Source organism: Pan troglodytes, chromosome 9 (genome assembly GCF_028858775.2).
Source record: "Pan troglodytes isolate AG18354 chromosome 9, NHGRI_mPanTro3-v2.0_pri, whole genome shotgun sequence".
Lineage (NCBI taxonomy): Eukaryota > Metazoa > Chordata > Mammalia > Primates > Hominidae > Pan > Pan troglodytes.
Genome location: NC_072407.2, coordinates 87,642,198 through 87,658,915, shown reverse-complemented (window position 1 = coordinate 87,658,915; position 16,718 = coordinate 87,642,198). Strand labels below are relative to the sequence as shown.

At 38.3% G+C, this 16,718-nt stretch overlaps 2 protein-coding genes across 20 annotated transcripts in view; one reads left to right on the top strand and one right to left on the bottom strand.

Annotated features, from left to right (window-relative positions):
* Positions 1-846: 846 nt before the first annotated feature.
* TMEM126B (transmembrane protein 126B) lies at positions 847-8,808 on the bottom strand. Of its 6 annotated transcripts, none has more exons than XM_024347507.3 (6): positions 8,640-8,763; positions 6,018-6,183; positions 5,526-5,647; positions 3,068-3,261; positions 1,569-1,680; positions 847-1,308 (listed from the first exon to the last, which is right to left on the bottom strand). In XM_024347507.3, the coding sequence occupies exons 3-6, from the start codon at positions 5,636-5,638 to the stop codon at positions 1,125-1,127; spliced, it is 603 nt and encodes a 200-aa protein (XP_024203275.1). In that variant the 5' UTR covers positions 5,639-5,647; positions 6,018-6,183; positions 8,640-8,763; the 3' UTR covers positions 847-1,124. The 6 variants fall into 6 exon arrangements, with proteins under 6 accessions (XP_024203275.1, XP_024203274.1, XP_063639418.1 ...); XM_024347506.3 differs by lacking the exon at positions 6,018-6,183 and adding an exon at positions 8,066-8,196 and having other exon boundaries at positions 8,640-8,755; XM_063783348.1 differs by having other exon boundaries at positions 6,018-8,196; positions 8,640-8,743.
* DLG2 (discs large MAGUK scaffold protein 2) overlaps positions 8,769-16,718 on the top strand; it is a 2,168,441-nt gene continuing 2,160,491 nt past the window's right edge. For 9 of the 14 annotated variants that reach the window (XM_063783330.1, XM_063783332.1, XM_063783324.1 and 6 more), the window contains exon 1: positions 8,793-10,729. In XM_063783330.1, the coding sequence (XP_063639400.1) occupies positions 10,711-10,729 (19 nt within the window). In that variant the 5' untranslated portion in view covers positions 8,793-10,710. Of the gene's footprint in view, positions 10,742-16,718 lie in introns of all 14 variants that reach the window. The other 5 variants (XM_063783327.1, XM_063783320.1, XM_063783331.1 and 2 more) reach the window with 4 other exon arrangements.

Sequence of the window (16,718 nt, the reverse complement as noted above, 5' to 3'; positions counted from 1 at the left end):
CAATGAATCTTTGTACCCCTGGTACCTATCTCAATGCATGGCAGATAGGCACTCAATAAATATTCTTTCTTGGAAACCAGAACTGAAGGTTAAAAACAAGTTCTTTGAACTACATAGTGAAGACAATTTGTAAATGAGAAGATAGTATCAATGCAGAGAAATGGGCTATATGTTATTCCCATATCTTCCTTTCTTAAGAACTTCCAATTCCTCCTTCAAAATTTAGCTCAATTGTTACTTTTTTCCACCACAGCTTCTCCTTCTGCCTAGTTAACATACATACTCTCAGTGCCCTTACAGAATTATGTGTATACCTCTCAAATCCTCTCATAGTATGTGTTCACACTTACTTCTCCTCAATTGAGTTCTTTCTAGGTAAGGAATGTTTGTTTTCTTTCTTTTCTTTCTGTCTTTTTTTTTTTTTGATATGGAGTTCTGCTCTGTTGCCCAGGCTGCAGCGCAGTGGTGAGGTCTCAGCTTACTGCAACCTCCGCCTCCTGGGTTCAAGCGATTCTCCTGCCTCAGCCTCCCAAGTAACTGGGATTACAGGCATACACCATCATGCCCAGCTAATTCTTTTGTACTTTTAGTAGAGACGAGGTTTTGCCATGTTGGCCAGGCTGGTCTCAAACTCCTAACCTCAGGTGATCCGCCTTCCCTGGCCTCCCAAAGTGCTGGGATTACAGGCGAGAGCCACCATGCCCAGCCAGAATGTTTCTTATTATATTTAACACAGTGCCTGAGAAATAGCTCAATAAATGTTTGATGAATGAATGAATATATAACTGCACAGATGAGACCTTAAAGCCCAAACCCATTTCCACATACAAAGAGGAAAGATGAAACTTTTATTGTTACATTTATTGACACTGGATATTTATTATCTGTTATATACCAGGCAAAATGGACACACCATCAGGAGATAAGACCTGTATCTTACGTGTAAGATGAAACTTATATTTATTGATTGAATTATTGAATATTTTTTGAGTATTTGCTATATACCAGGCAAAAGGCACAGAACAAATTATCTGTTCACAGTTACTTTTAACTCTTTCAGCAATGCCTGAGTCCTCTTTATAGAAACTTCATTTTGCTAAGTTAGCAACCATTCATTTTTTTGGTTACTCTTCATGTATAGTTTTCTCAAGTGTCTCTTCAAATACTGCATAATGGTGTAGACCATTTAATATTCCAAACATAATCTGAAAGACTAGAGGAATCGCCATTAATTTCATTTGTGTTTGACAAAGCGTCATCCAATGGATTAAAACCCTTCCTTTTGGTGGCAGTGGAACGGTATGATACCTGAAAAGAAAAAAGAGTTAATCACCTCTCCTGGCTATGAATGCTATTAGAAGTTTGTTGACTTCTCCTAAATTGATAATTGCCTTTCTAGATCTATAATGTAGAGAGCAAAAAAGTTAAAAGTTAGCTATCTGAAATACCAAACTACCACATTTTGATTCAAATATATCATAGACAGCTAAAGAATAAAGAGAGTTTATTAACCTAAAAAAAAAAAAAAAAAAAAAGAAAAGAAAAAAGAAGGAAAAGGAAGAACTTACTTGGTTGCCAGACGTCCATTTTTAGTAAAAGCCAAAGAACTGGGATAGAAAACACCACAAACTATGCCAATCAGTGAGCTTCTGAAAACACAGTTTTCCTTGCTTATATTATCTGGAAAACAAAAGTAAATTTGGTTTTCCTTTAAAACTCAAGAGCTATTAAGACAGTGTTGTACCTCACAGAGTAGTTATCTGCGCTATCCTCAACCACAACTAAACCATAGGAAGAATATTAGAAATTCAAACTCTGTGGCATATAACAGGCCAAATGCAGCACATTTTAAAAAGTTTTTATTATACTTTATCACATAGAGAATTACCTCTAACGTATGTGGTTGTTGTAGAAGCAATTCTATTTTATTTTCTGGAGACAGAGTCTCACTCTGTTGCCCAGGCTAGAGTACAGTGGCACGATCTCGGCTCACTGCAACCTCTGCCTCCAGGGTTCAAGCAATTCTCATGCCTCAGCCTCCCAAGTAGCTGGGATTATAAGCGTGCACCACCACGCTCAACTGTTTTTCTATTTTTAGTAGAGACTGTGTTGGCCAGGCTGGTCTCGAACTCCTGACCTCAAGTGATCTGCCTGCCTTGGCCTCCCAAAGTGTTGGGATTATAGGCATGAGCCACCGTGCCCAGCCAGAAACAATTTTATAATGACAATACTAAACTAGCAAACCAGACCTGGATTCTAGGTTAATACATTTTTATTATCTACTATATATCAGGAACGTGCTAGGAGCTAGGAATACAGTGGTACATAAAAGAGACCTGATCTCTGACCTTCTGGCCAGTTTATAGAGATCAAAGACACGAGATAAATATTTAAATAGATAATTATCAGTGTACACAATACTTTGAAGACAAACTATATAGAGAATGTATCCAGACACCTAGTGTACAATGAGGGAATCAGAGGTCTCCCTGGGGAAAAGATACTTAAGCAGGAACCTGAAGAATGAACAAGGGATAGATGCTCTATCAATTACTAGTTGTGAAACTCAAGGTAAGGTGAGGGGCAGGAAATAACATTAAAAGCCCATAATATGACAGATATTGTGGTAGTCATTTAACCTACAGTATCTTTTAATTCTCACAACAATCCTGTGAGGTAAGTACTATTAGTCCTAACTTATAGATAAGACAACGGAGGCTCTGAGATGAAATGCCTTACTGAATGTCACAAAACTTAAGTGGCAGGAGGTAGCATACTGAAATGATGTGCGTTGTATGCCACAACCAATTCTTTTCCCAGTATGTTGCTTATTAGCATACTTGAACATGCCTCAGTTTGGGTTGCTTATCTACAGAAATAAAAAAATACTGTTTACCTGATTAGGAGGATTGTTGCAGGGATTAAATATGACAAGGTATATGGACTTTGTAAACTGTATAGCAATATATAAATGTAAAGAATTATTATTAGCAGTAGCAACAGTATATGTTAATAAGTAACTTTACTTAGTCATAACTACATTATACATTAGTGAATTTAAATTCACCTGAATACAAAGCATCAATTACAAAAAGCTTGTCAGTAACAACAGTAGACAAAAATGGAAGTGTAGCCAATGATGCATATGTCTTCAAAGCATCATGTTTAACCTTGAAGCAGCGTCTGAACAGGAAGTTTGAGAATATTCCAGAGAAACCAGCTGTTGTTCCAAATGTCGCCATTTGATATATATTTTGTGTCCTAATAGAAAAAAAGAAAAATTCAGTTCACTATACCATTGAACTTAATGGATACAGCCTCTCCTGAAAAGTTGTTATTGCATATCAATATCAAATATTTCTTGAGCACTTACTATATGTGAAAAGTATTTTCTAAGTGCTTAAGATAGGACAGTAAACAAAGCAAAAGAAAAAAAGAAATTTCCCACCCCTCATAGAACTTGTATTCTAATGAGAGAACATGATTCTCTTTCTAAGAATATTTACAGTAATTCTAAAATAGAGCTCTTTTAAATAATTTTGGCCACAAATAAATATAAATATGTTCCAATGCAGCCAAATTTTATGAGCTACCCAAATCCAAGAATACCTTTCCTGCAACTAAAAGATTTACTTTGCTTAAGTTCATCTAAAAAAAAGCTGTTTACATTTGGTTAGGCCTTCTATTTCTTCATTAGTCCCAGATACATTTAAAATAATTTGTCCTGAACAGACACTTCTCAAAAGAAGACATTTATGCAGCCAAAAAACACATGAAAAAATGCTCACCATCACTGGCCATCAGAGAAACGCAAATCAAAACCACAATGAGATACCATCTCACATGAGTTAGAATGGCAATCATTAAAAAGTCAGGAAACAACAGGTGCTGGAGAGGATGTGGAGAAATAGGAACACTTTTACACTGTTGGTGGGACTGTAAACTAGTTCAACCATTGTGGAAGTCAGTGTCACGATTCCTCAGGGATCTAGAACTAGAAATACCATTTGACCCAGCCATTCCATTACTGGGTATATACCCAAAGGACTATAAATCATGCTGCTATAAAGACACATGCACACGTATGTTTATTGTGGCACTATTCACAATAGCAAAGACTTGGAACCAACCCAAATGTCCAGCAATGATAGACTGGATTAAGAAAATGTGGCACATATACACCATGGAATATTATGCAGCCATAAAAAATGATGAGTTCATGTCCTTTGTAGGGACATGGATGAAGTTGGAAATCATCATTCTCAGTAAACTACTGCAAGAACAAAAAACCAAACACCGCATATTCTCACTCATAGGTGGGAAATGAACAATGAGAACACGTGGACACAGGAAGGGGAACATCACACTCTGGGGACTGTTGTGGGGTTGGGGGAGAGGGGAGGGATAGCTTTAGGAGATCTACCTAATGCTAAATGATGAGTTAATGGGTGCAGCACACCAGCATGGCATATGTATACATATGTAACTAACCTGCACATTGTGCACATGTACCCTAAAACTTAAAGTATAATAATAATAATAAAAAAAAAAGGGAATGAGGGAACTTTTTGGGGATGTTGAAAGTATTCCAAATTTTAATTGTGGTGATGGTTACATAACTGTATAAATTTGCTAAAACTCATATAACTGTACACTTTAAATGGATGAATGTCAAGGTATATAAATTATACTTCAATAAAGCCATAAAACAGAAAATAAAATAAAATAAAATAAAATAATTTGTCCAAGATTTATAAAACTTCATCCAAAAAAATCTGATCTAGTTTTCCTATTAAGACCCATATGTAAATCCAGGAAATAACATCAACTGTCCTTTGATTTTTTTCTTGAACTTTGTTCATTTAAAAGTCAAAATGGCCAGTCTGGCCAACATGGTTAAACCATCTCTACTAAAAATACAAAAATTAGCTGGTTGTGGTGGTACACGCCTGTAATCCCAGCTACTTGGGAGGCTGAGGCAGGAGAATCACTTGAACCTGGGAGCTGGAGATTGCAGTGAGCCGAGATTGTGCCACTGCACTCCAGCCTGGGTGACACAGTGAGACTCTTATCTCAAAAAAAAAAGTCAATATGTTAATGTGAGACTATATTTATACCATGAAATCTGTATTCCCTTTTGCTGTACTAAGTACTGTGGCTGAGATAATCAATCCTAAACTGATTATAATTACTCACCAATTAAATATAAGTACCCCCCAATGGTTTTCTCCTAATTACTTTTAATTAAAATATATTTACTGCACAAAAGTTTTAGCAATACTTTTGGATACTTTTTAAGAAACAAAAGAAATTATCCACAATCCCAAATATTCCAACAAACCACCATTTTCATCTGTTCTTGTTTCCCCCATTCTTTTTTTTAAAGATGTGTTCTTCATAACCAACTCAAAGAATAGGATCTTAGATAACAGAAAAGGTAAGAAAGAATAGGATCTTAGAAACAATGGCAATACAAAAGACTTGCAAATAAAATGACTGATTTTCAGCCTGGGCATTTCTCTTACATTTCTTTTCTAAGATAGTCAAATTTTTTTTCTATGATTTCTATGACCATTGGTCTTCTGAGTTTTGCATCTTCTAGAGAAGGACTGGGCTGACCATGCATAGATGCTGCCATCTTGAAAACCTGGAAAAAAAAATTCCAGAGCCATAATAGCTAATGATATTCATATTACATAAAACCTTACAGAATTCTACAGATTCAGATTTGAAAACATTTACAGTTTAGTAGTGTGCCAGGTACTGTGTCGTCTGCTTTCACATACTTTGTTAGTAATTCAATCAACATTTACTGAGCTCTTATTAACTGTTAGACATTGGCTTTTTGTTATTATTTTTTATTTTCTTGCTAAACATCCTACAATACAGACATTGGCTTTCTGATTTACACACTAACTTGAGAAATTGGTAGTATAATGATTATTTCTATACATATGAGCAAACTGAAGGTCTGAAAGGTTGGCTTGCTTGAGATTTAGTGTAGAAGGCTAACATACTGTTGCTGTTTTCCTCTCTCCTCATTCCGAGAAGGCAGTCAGGCTCTTTGTAGTTGTCCTCCTAGCTCTTCAGGTGGGGAGGTGGAAACAGTGGCTGCTTATTGACATCTCTATCCTCAGTTTCTCATGAAAGATTAAGTTCATTTTGGAAATCGTGTTTCATTTCCTAGAGAGGTAGGAGAGAGCAGGGATTGCCTTGGAGAATAGTGAGAGAGAAAAATCAGAAAGAGGGACACTGCTCCAGGAAGGGAACTGGCAGTGGATTGTGGCTACTACTTTGGAGTACATAAATTATATATCCAGTTCCCTATTACCACCTGTGGTGGAAGCAGAGCCTTTGCTAGAAATGGTCGTGTGGTATAGCAGAGACCCATACCTGCCACCACACCCGGCTAATTTTTTTATTTTCAGTAGAGACAGGGTTGCACTATGTTAGCCAGGCTGGTCTCGAACTCCTGACCTCAAGTGATCCACCTGCCTCAGCCTCTCAAAGTGCTGGGATTAAAGGCGTGAGCCACCGTGCCCGGCCCCAGAGACCCATGGCACTGGGCTCCTTGGTCGGAAGGTTCTTGTGTCCCAAGTGTGATGAACAGACAGCTGCCAATGTCAAGGGACCATGAAGACCTGGCCAGTAGCATCTTAACAGAAACTAGACAGGTTAAAAAACAAAACAAAACAACAACAACAAAAAAACAAACCCTGCACTCTCAGAGAGGATCCTTTCTGAATGTTTTGCTCTGGGCAAGACTCTAGAGTCTCTGTGAAAAGTCTTAATAACATTTGTTAAATCCAAACACGTGGTTGCAAATGTTTACCTACTACAGCAGCCAAGTGGAAGGTCTATTGCTGCTAAATTCAGTGCTTTTTACTCTTTTTCCTCCAGATTAGCTAAATAGTCTCTTTACAAATTTACACTAATCTCAATTTTAATGTTCATATTAAAGGGAAATACTAAATCTCAAATTTAAGGAGTCCTAGACAAGAGGATTAGAGGGGATAAAGCATAATGAACACACAAGATACTTAATAAATCAGTGGTTCTCAACCTTCAGCATGCACAAGAATCACATGGGGTATTTATTTGAAATGCAGTCTCATGAATTCCCTCCTGAGATACCTGGATTCAGCAGGAGTAGGATGAGGCCTAGAATCTGCATTTTAATAGCACTTAGTGCTTCTGATGCTGTAGTCAATGGACACATGTTGAATATCACTGTAATACTCATTTGCTGAATGAGCGGTATGTACCAATCCTAACTATAGAAGGCCAGTTCATTATACACAGTTCCTGGCATCAACATACAGAAGGTATGAGCTCCTTTGAACCTTATGGTGTTACACAATGAGTAATAATGGACCAGTTTCTTTCTCTGCATCATGGCAGAAATGTACTCAATCTTTTTCTGTAACATTTCTGGAGAGGGCAGGGGGAAAAAAAGGTAAAATATTTTACAAATTACAATTTTTCAGTGACTAGACTTACATCTTTTCCCTCTCCCTGACACCCAAAGGGAAAGTATAAGGGATAGTAACATCTAAGGGAGATTCTATACCTAACCCATCTATTGTACTAAGACATCTGCTGTCTTGGCAGATGTCAATAACATGAGTAACCATAAACCATAGATAAATTTTTGTTTTGCTCTCATCCAATTCATTGAAATCCTCCACCTTCCACCAAAAACAAAAAACAAAACAAACTTCCAGGCAATATCTTCTACTAATCTCCTACCTAGTCTACACCCTAAAGTCTCTACAGGGAAAACAGACACCCAGGATTATGATTACAGGACAGCAAATACTGAAATACTGGAAAGAACACAGGAAATATTTATTGAGTGCTTAAGCTTTGCAAGGCACTGTCAAAGAGTCGAGTGCTTTCATTACACTCCTTCCCCCTTAAGGCCACTCAACTAGTCACCACGCTTATACCAGTAAGAGTGCATTTATGTAGGTTTATAGTTTGCAAATCATTTAACGGTTTTGTAGTGCTTTCATGTGTATTATTTTACCTAATAATAAATTTTTCACCTAATAATAAATTTCACCTTTAGAATTTTATTCAACATTCGCTCATAATTTAGGGAGCACGTGGTATATGCCAGACCTCCGGGTAATCAAGATACAGTCATCCCATCCTCAGGAATCCACAACGCAGTGGGAGTTCAGAACAAAAAAGCTGGCAATTTAAACACAGAATGAGAGAGTGACATAAACGAAAAACCCAACAACCTAAGAAAAAGCAAACAATCTAGCCAGAGGAAGCGTGGGAAGGCTTCCCGGAAGAAGTGACATTTAAACCAATAACCGAAAGAGAACAGTTTGGCAGGGGAGTTGGGACGGATAGAAGCAGGGAAATACTCCAAGTTGAAGAAAAAGCCTGTGCAAAGGCCTGGAGACAAGAGAAAACAAACTGCAGATAATGAGGACTAGAATTTAGGTCATCTATGTTCTCTCCGCCTCTTTCCACAGCAACTGGAGACTTAATCGACTGCTCCTTGCATGGACTTGGGAGCTGTTTTAACTTTTCAAATCTCCTTTAAGTGTATCATCTTAGAAGAGTCTGCCAACACTTTGAAGGTGCAGAAATCACCCCCCATACCACTTCGGATTTCCGCCTACCTTGGGCGCTTCCTCAGTTCCCACCGGCACCACACCTGAATCCCTTGGCTTAGTCCCAGCCTCATACCCGAACACCACCATTTTGGTGGCTCATGTGACTTGCCGGTGGGCGGGGACCCAGAACGCCCTGGGCGGGAAGTGGTGCTGATTTACGGCTCAACGCCTCTCGATTGCAGCCCGGGCCCGCCCCCACTCAGTCAAAAGCCGCGCCCTCCATCCTGACTGTGATTGGGCGCGGCGTCTAGAAATTACGGCCACTTATTCGCTTAGAGGAGGTCCAGGCGCCTGTGGGCCTGCCCCCCTCGCCAGCCGAGTATTTCCTTCCCTGACTATTTATCAGCTTAGCTCCCTGTTCTCTTCGCGTCCTGCGGGAAAGATGGGGCGGCCCAAATGTTGTAATGTTACTGCGCTCCTGCCTCTCCTCAGGGCAGCTGGGAACTAGCTGCCTGCCCCTTTCAGTCCTTGAGGGAACTCGCCCCTTTGCCCTGGCCTGTGTGGTGTTAAAGCTCTGTTTCTCGGGCACCTCCTCCTCCAAACCCCGGACCAGCCGCCCAGCGCCGTCAGAGCAGCCCCGACTAGCCTCCTCTCCTCTCAGCCGTCTGACTCCTCTCCCCAGTCTGTAGTCCCCTCAATTTGCATCCTTTAGCCCGGCTTGGAAAGAGACCGGAGAGAAATTTGCCCACTACCCCCGCGAGAAGACCCACTTGTCAGCCGTGTCTCGGGGTGGGGGGCACTGCAAGGCCTGGCGCTGTTTTGTGCACGTTAAATGCCCAGCGGTATCTCCCAGACCGGCAACCCCCGACCCTCCAGTCTCCATGTCTTACAGAAGCCAAATTCGAGAGTTATATAATTTCTAGTGCTGCTGTTGCTCCTGCCTGAGGAAACACTTCATCGCGTGGAGGGTGCAGGACATTTCAGTGCTCTTCCCTAAAAGAACGGGGCTTGGGCAGGGGTGGCCAGCGGTGGCAGAGAAATGTCTTGTCTTTTCTGCAAAAGGAAGGTGGGTAGTTTGAAGAGAGATTGAGAGAAAAGGTGGATGTGAAAGCCAAGCAGCTGCACTTTCTCATTTAGGAAATCGCGGACCGTTTACATAGCTTATGCTTACATGTCTAATACTACTACGGCGTCTCTGAAAACACCTTTGCGGGAAGGTTTGGCTTCTCTCGAAGTCTCAGTGTTTTTCCTCGCCGGATAGGGAGCTGCTTGAATGCGAAGAGATGGCATGATGTGAATGACTCCAGTGTGAAGAAATCTGCTTCGCCAACTCATCCTGCATCAAGTGCCCATTGAGTAGCACTGTCACTTTAATGTCTCCATGCCAAGGGATTGCTTTCCTTTTTTTTCAATCCTCTCGGTTAATACATGGGAGGATCAGAATCAGAGGGGCATTAAGGATCAAGCCTGGGGGCTTGGAGAGCACAGAAGAAAAAAATGAAAGTGACAGCAAGCTGGATTCTGAGTTACTGAGGGGGTGAGATCCGGAACTTCTGATCAGTAAATATAAGGGGGCCTTTCAGTGTGTGTTCTGCCACAGAAAACTGTTCAAACTCACCTATCTTTTTAGAGACTGGAGTCAAAGAGATTTTTAAAAGTATTTTTGGGGAGGTGGGGTTACATTTTTCTCTACAGATTTGAGGATCTTTATCATCATCTTTGAATTTGACCATGTATAAAGTAATGAGACCTGTCTAAATTTGGTTTGTGCCTTAATTGAGTTAGTCATTGAACTTCCAAAAATGTTGCTGCCTGAAGAGGAATTTCAGTAACGTTCTTCATGTTTACAATAATTTTCCCAGTTTGTAAAAACAGTCTAAATATTTTCTGAAAATTGAAAAACTTGAAAAACTAAAAAATTACGTTGCTGTAAACTCTGTGGGCGGTGTAAAAAGTTTAGTTGTGGAAAAAATACATCATTATTTTCTTTATCTGACATAGAAGACTCAGCCTGGATTTCAAAACTGAACACTGAAGTGGTTTGCAACAGTTACCTGGCTCTTGGCCTCAATCCAGCTGGATCAAACTGAGACCTGAAAAGAGATATTGACTCCTGTGGCAGTGGAAAGACCCAAGAATGCCAGTCAAGAAGACAGGTGGGCCATGAGGTTGCTATATAATATTTCTCCCTTTTGTTGGTTCTGGTACTTGTAATTTAAATTATATTCCATTTGAGAGTAAAGTTTTGCTTCAGTTTGGGGGAAATATTTATTGTAATATAGTTTCAGTGGTACATAATTCAGTAATATTATTTTGCTAAAGTAAAAGGAAGCAAGACTATAGTATTTATTGATAGATATTTATGATTTCATAAATCAGGTTGTTTATATCACCGTTGCTAATAAGAATAGATTCAGTACTGCAGATTTGGAATCTCCTTTAGCTTGTTTTCTTAGCTTGTTAAAGGTTACTTTTAAGCAGTCTTTAAAAAAGAAACTTGTGCAGTGGAGCTCTTCCTCATGGGTTTAATATTTATCAAGCTAATTACAGAATTGTGAAAGGTAGCAAAGTAATTTCATTTGCACTGAACAAAATTACAGCTTTATAATTTATCTTTTGGTTAAAAAATAGACTTATTATTTGGATTTATTCTAGTGTAAATCTTCACTTTTGTGATAAAGCACAACTTTCGTGATTATTGTGCTTTTCCAGATATATGCATTATCCAATAACATGATTGTCAAGTTCCCCAAATGGGGCAAACACCTGTTTTTTTCCTCCCTCCTCAACAACTTTTATTATTGGAATTGATCAAGATCTAGTGAATTCCTGAAGCATAGTTGATTATATTCCGAACTTGGGGATTCAATTTAGCTCAGATGCACCCCAGGTTAACTTTGTTCCAAAGGATTCTAGTTTGGGACTGTTTTTGTTTTGTTTTGTTTTGACATTATATGGAAGGTGAGATCAACTGTAAAGAGTTTCTCAAGAGTTTTGAATCAAAACTTATATGAACAGCCTTGAACTCTGCTATACTGGACTAATATAGATCCAAATGTTGTCCAGTTATGTGAGTTGCTACGATCTGAAACTAAAGCTCTGGGTGAATTGCAGGTTAAAGTGGAACTTATCTCTGCATGGTGTTTAATTCTTCTACCTGTGGATTTGTTAGGGATGTTGAGGAAACTTATAATCACTGAGATGCCTTATCCAAGCTGATATTTGTAGAGATGGACAATGATATATAAAACTTTCGGAACACCTAGAACTGTGATATTTGCACACTGGGATTTAAGATTGGGATTGTTTCCTCCCCCTGCTGTTTCTAATAATACCACTGACAGAAGTAAACTGCCTGAGATTTTGGAGCCACACTTGTCCAGACCAGACACAATTGGTTTATCTAGAACAAGAATGGTTTTGGGAATGTAGCCAATAAATGATATGGCTCTTTGACATATTTAAGTTGATGTGTGTTTTTATTCTTTCTACCATTTCTCTAGAGAGTTTCTTTTGGATTACCTTATTTTGAACTAATAATGGAATTAAACACATTACGTGTGTGTGTGTGTGTGTGTGTGTGAGAGAGAGGAAAAGAGTGAGAGGGAGAGAGAATGGGAAGGAGGAGAGACAGAGAAAGAGATAAAAAGGTATGTGGGAAGGAAGAGGAGGAAGGTCAATTGATATTCTAGGTATAACTTAACTAAGCAGGTTTAGTTAGAAAGTTTAGAACTTAATGTTTCTAAACCCCATAAACCGAGTTTCTTAAAAGTTCTTCCCTTTAAAGAACTGTTAGAGAAATTGCTGATACATTGGTGAAATTATAGTACTTTAGAAGAATTTCCTTTCTTTCCTTCTTCCTCTCTTCCTTCGCCTCCCTCCTTCCCTTTCTTCTTTCCTTCTTCAATAATGAATTGACTAATGGATTGAATTTTTAAAGGAATCAACAAGTTCTTATTAGAAAAACCAGTTTATATTTCTATGATACCAGAGTATATGTTGTATAGTTTTCCTTATAAACTGATCTAGAGAAACAATGTATCTTGCTTTTAATCTCTTAAAACTGCTAGTATTATGATACATATTCTTGAATATTATAGACAACTAGCCAAACAAGTTATGTGTATATTGTATTTTTCATTGGCTATGCTTACTATCTCTACTGTTTATATAATATAAGAACAGTATTTTTAAGTTTAACCTAGATTTATTCTGCAGGGATCACTGTCCTCTGTCACCTTGAGTCTTTTTCTCTCTTCATTGTTTCATGTGGTAGACATGACGAAAGAGCTAGACTTAATGTGATTCTAAACAATAACTATCCTCACTGAGCCAAGTGTTTATTCATTGTTGAACATATTCTCATTAAAGTATGAAATTTTCATAAGATGGATTTTCATTTGGTATTTAGTTAGTATATTTTTGTCAAAGAGAGAGGAGATTCTTTTACTGATACCATGCAACCATGGTGGGAATTGGGAATGGGTGTGACATCTCACTAAGCCCATTTCTAGGTGCCATTCTGGACTGCCCTTGGATAAGCTGATACTACTGTGCCTCAAACCCCATATTAACTGCTCGTTTGCTTTATGACATTACTTTCTACTTCTCTCACTCTAGTCTCTTTGCATTTTTACAGATCTCAGTTTTATCAACAGAAGACTCTTCTGTTTCCTCATAGAAGGTTTTTTTTCCTCAGCAGTTGCTTTTCATTCAAGATTTTCTTATCTATAGTAGTAACTTTATTTGCTCCCAGGTGAGCCCTTGGGACAATCTTGGACATATTTTAATTTGTGAAAATTTAGGACCAATTCAGGATAAGTTGTATTAGTATTCTCTGATATGATGCAAGACCATAGTGTGTTAAATAAGGGTCTGTTTTAACAAGTCTTCTTGAATTGATCTGATATGATTTCCTACTGTGTTAATATAAGAAATAAAAGTTAATGATAGTTACGTCATTTGCCATGTTTTACAGCAGAAAGTTGCTGTTTTAAGGATAAAAATATGCTTTAACAGAATTTTCTAGTACAATGCAGCTTCTTTTTTGAATGGCTTTTTGTTCTCATTATCATTAAATACATGGAAGAAATCAATGCCTTTATTACTTTGAGATAAATGTTCATTTCATTTCAGTGTTTTAAAAAATTGTCCTATTGCCAGGCGCGGTGGCTCACGCCTGTAATCCCAGCACTTTGGGAGGCCGAGGCGGGCGGATCATGAGGTCAGGAGTTCAAGACCAGCCTGGCCAACGTGGTGAAACCCCATCTCTACTAAAAATACAAAAATTAGCTGGGCATAGTGGTGCGTGCCTGTAATCCCAGCTACTTGGGAGGCTGATGCAGGAGAATTGCTTGAACCCAGGAGGTGGAGTTTGCAGTGAGGTAAGACTGTGCCGCTGCACTCCAACTTGGCGACAGAGAGAGACTCTGTCTCAAAAAAAAAAAAAAAAATTGTCCTATTGTCTTCGGAGCTTCTTTTAAACTGGTGTAGAAGTTTGTCTAATATTATTTATTTATATGACCCTTTATTTCCTTTGAATTATTTTTTTGCAGTGGTTCTCAGTGATATATATATAAACATATTTTTATCATGTACTGAAAGCTAAGTCCTATCTTTTTTATATGTATATATTTTGACATTGTAGCTTTCAAAGGAAGCTGAAGAATGTTATATAATTGGAATCTTTTTTTTTTTTTTTTTTGGGAGACAGAGTCTTGCTCTGTAGCCCAGGTGGGAGTGCAGTAGTGTGATCTCGGCTCACTGGAACCTCCGCCTCTGGGGTTCAAGCAATTCTCTTGACTCAGCCTTCTGAGTAGCTGGGATTACAGGTGCGTGCCACCACACCTGGCTAATTTTTGTATTTTTAGTAGAAACAGGGTTTCACCATGTTAGCCAGGCTGATCTCGAACTCCTGACCTCGTTATCCACCCACCTTGGCCTCCCAAAGTGCTGGGATTACAGGCATGAGCCAGTGCGCCTGGCCTTAGAATCTTAAGACATGATATTGCCATATATCTCATAGGCACCCTTGAAACTGAGATTACTGTTTCCTGGACTCACAGTTCTTAAATTATCTCTTTGCTTTTGGTTGACTGTATACTTCATAAAAGTGTCATTTCTGTTTTTTTTTTTTTTTTTCCTCTGGGGAAGAGGACCTTATGACTCTCCTGCTTATTTTTTCGCTTTTCAAAGTTTTCTTCTTTTGTTGTTTCCTGCACATTATGGCTCCACTTCTTATTTTATAGTATCTTACTAATTTACATTTGCTTTTTGTTATCAGGTATACTCTGTTTTCATCTCTAGTTTTTCTTAAGTTCTTAAAATAATTTTTTTTCAGAATCAATAAAAGGGGGAATATGTACAGGTATATCTCAGAGATATTGCGGGTTAGGTTCCAGACCACTGAAATAAGGCCTATTATCACAATGAAGCAAGCAACACAAATATTCTGGTTTTCCGATGCATATATACAATATATTGTATACTACGGTATATATGCACTGGGAAACCAAAATATTTGTTGTATACAGTACAGTATATACTATACTATAGTCCATTAGGTTTGCAATCGTATTATGTCTAAAAACCATGTACGTACTTTAATTAAAAATGCTTTACTGCTAAAAAATGCTAATGATCATCTGAGCCTTTAGCGAGTAGTAATCTTTTTGCTGGTGGAAGATCTTGCTTCGGTGTTGATGGCTGCTAACTGATCAGGGTGATGATTGCTGAAGGTTGGGATGTCTAAGGCAATTTGTTAAAATAGGACAACAATGAAGTTTGCCACATCAATTGACTCTTTATTTTATGAGAGATTTCTCTGTAGCATGAGATGCTGTTTGACAGCATTTTACCCACAGTACAACTTCTTTCAAAATTGGAATTGGTTTTCTCAAACCCTGCTGCTGCTTTATCAACTAAGTGTATGTAATATTCTAAACCCTTTGTTGCCATTTCAAACAATGTTCACAACATCTTCACTGGAAGTAGATTTCATCTGAAGAAACCACTTTCTTTGCTCATCCATAAGAAGCAACTCCTCATTCATTCCAGTTTTATCATGAGATTGCAGCAATTCAGTCACATCTTCAGGCTTCACTTCTGATTCTAGATCTCTTGCTATTTCCATTCCATCTGAAGTTACTTCTTCCACTGAAGACTTGAATCCCTCAAAGTCATCCATGAAAGTTGGAATGAATGTCTTCCAAACTCCCGTTAATGTTGATATTTTGACCTCCTCCTGTGAATCAAGAATGTTCTTAATGGCATATAGAATGATGAGTTCTTTCCAGGAGGTTTTCAATTTACTTTGGCCAGATCTATCAGAGAATCACTGTGGCAGATATAGTCTTACAAAATTTATTTCTTAAATAATAAGGCTTGAAAGTTGAAGTTACTCCTTCATCTGTGGCCTGCAGAATGGATGTACTATTAGCAGGCATGAAAACAACTTTAATCTCCTTGTATATGTTCATTGGAGCTCTTGGGTGACTAGGTGCATTGTCAATGAGTAGTAATATTTGGAAAGGAATCTTTTTTTTTTTTTCTGAGTAGTAGTTCTCAACAGTGAGCTTAAAATATTCAGTAAACCATGCTGTAAACGGATGTGCTGTCACCCAGGCTTTTTTGATCTACTTTTAGAGCACAGACACAATAGATTTAGCATAATTCTTAAAGACCCTAGGATTTTTGGAAGGGTAAATGAGCATTGGCTTCAACGTAAAGTCACCAGCTACATTCACCCATTAGCCTCTAAGAAGCGTCAGCCTGTCCTTTGAAACTTTGAAATGAGGCATTGATTTCTCTCTAGCATTTTCTTCTGATGTAAGGCTATTTTGTCTGAATTGAAAATCTGTTGTTTAGCCATTTTCATCAATTATCTCAGCTAGATCTTCTTGATAACTTGCTGTAGCTTCTTCATCAGCACTTGCTGCTTCATCTTGCACTTTTATGTTGTAAAGATGACTTCTTTCCTTTAACCTCATGAACCAACCTTTGCTGGCTTCCAGCTTTCTTCTGCGGCTTCCTCACCTCTCTCAGCCTATATAGAATTGAAGAGAGTTAGGGCCTTGCTCTGGATTAGACTTTGGTTTAAGGGGAATTACAGCTGGTCTGATCTTCTGTTCAGATCACTAAAACTTT

Excerpts from the sequence above, each read along its gene's own strand:
- TMEM126B (XM_001175263.8), bottom strand. The coding sequence starts at position 8,720 with ATGGTGGTGTTCGGGTATGAGGCTGGGACTAAGCCAAGGGATTCAGGT. Across the intron at positions 5,648-8,639 it reads GAACTGAGGAAGCGCCCAAG|GTTTTCAAGATGGCAGCATC; the intron begins GTAGGCGGAAAT and ends TTTTTTTTCCAG. Across the intron at positions 1,681-3,067 it reads AATTGATGCTTTGTATTCAG|ATAATATAAGCAAGGAAAAC; the intron begins GTGAATTTAAAT and ends TTTGTTTTCCAG.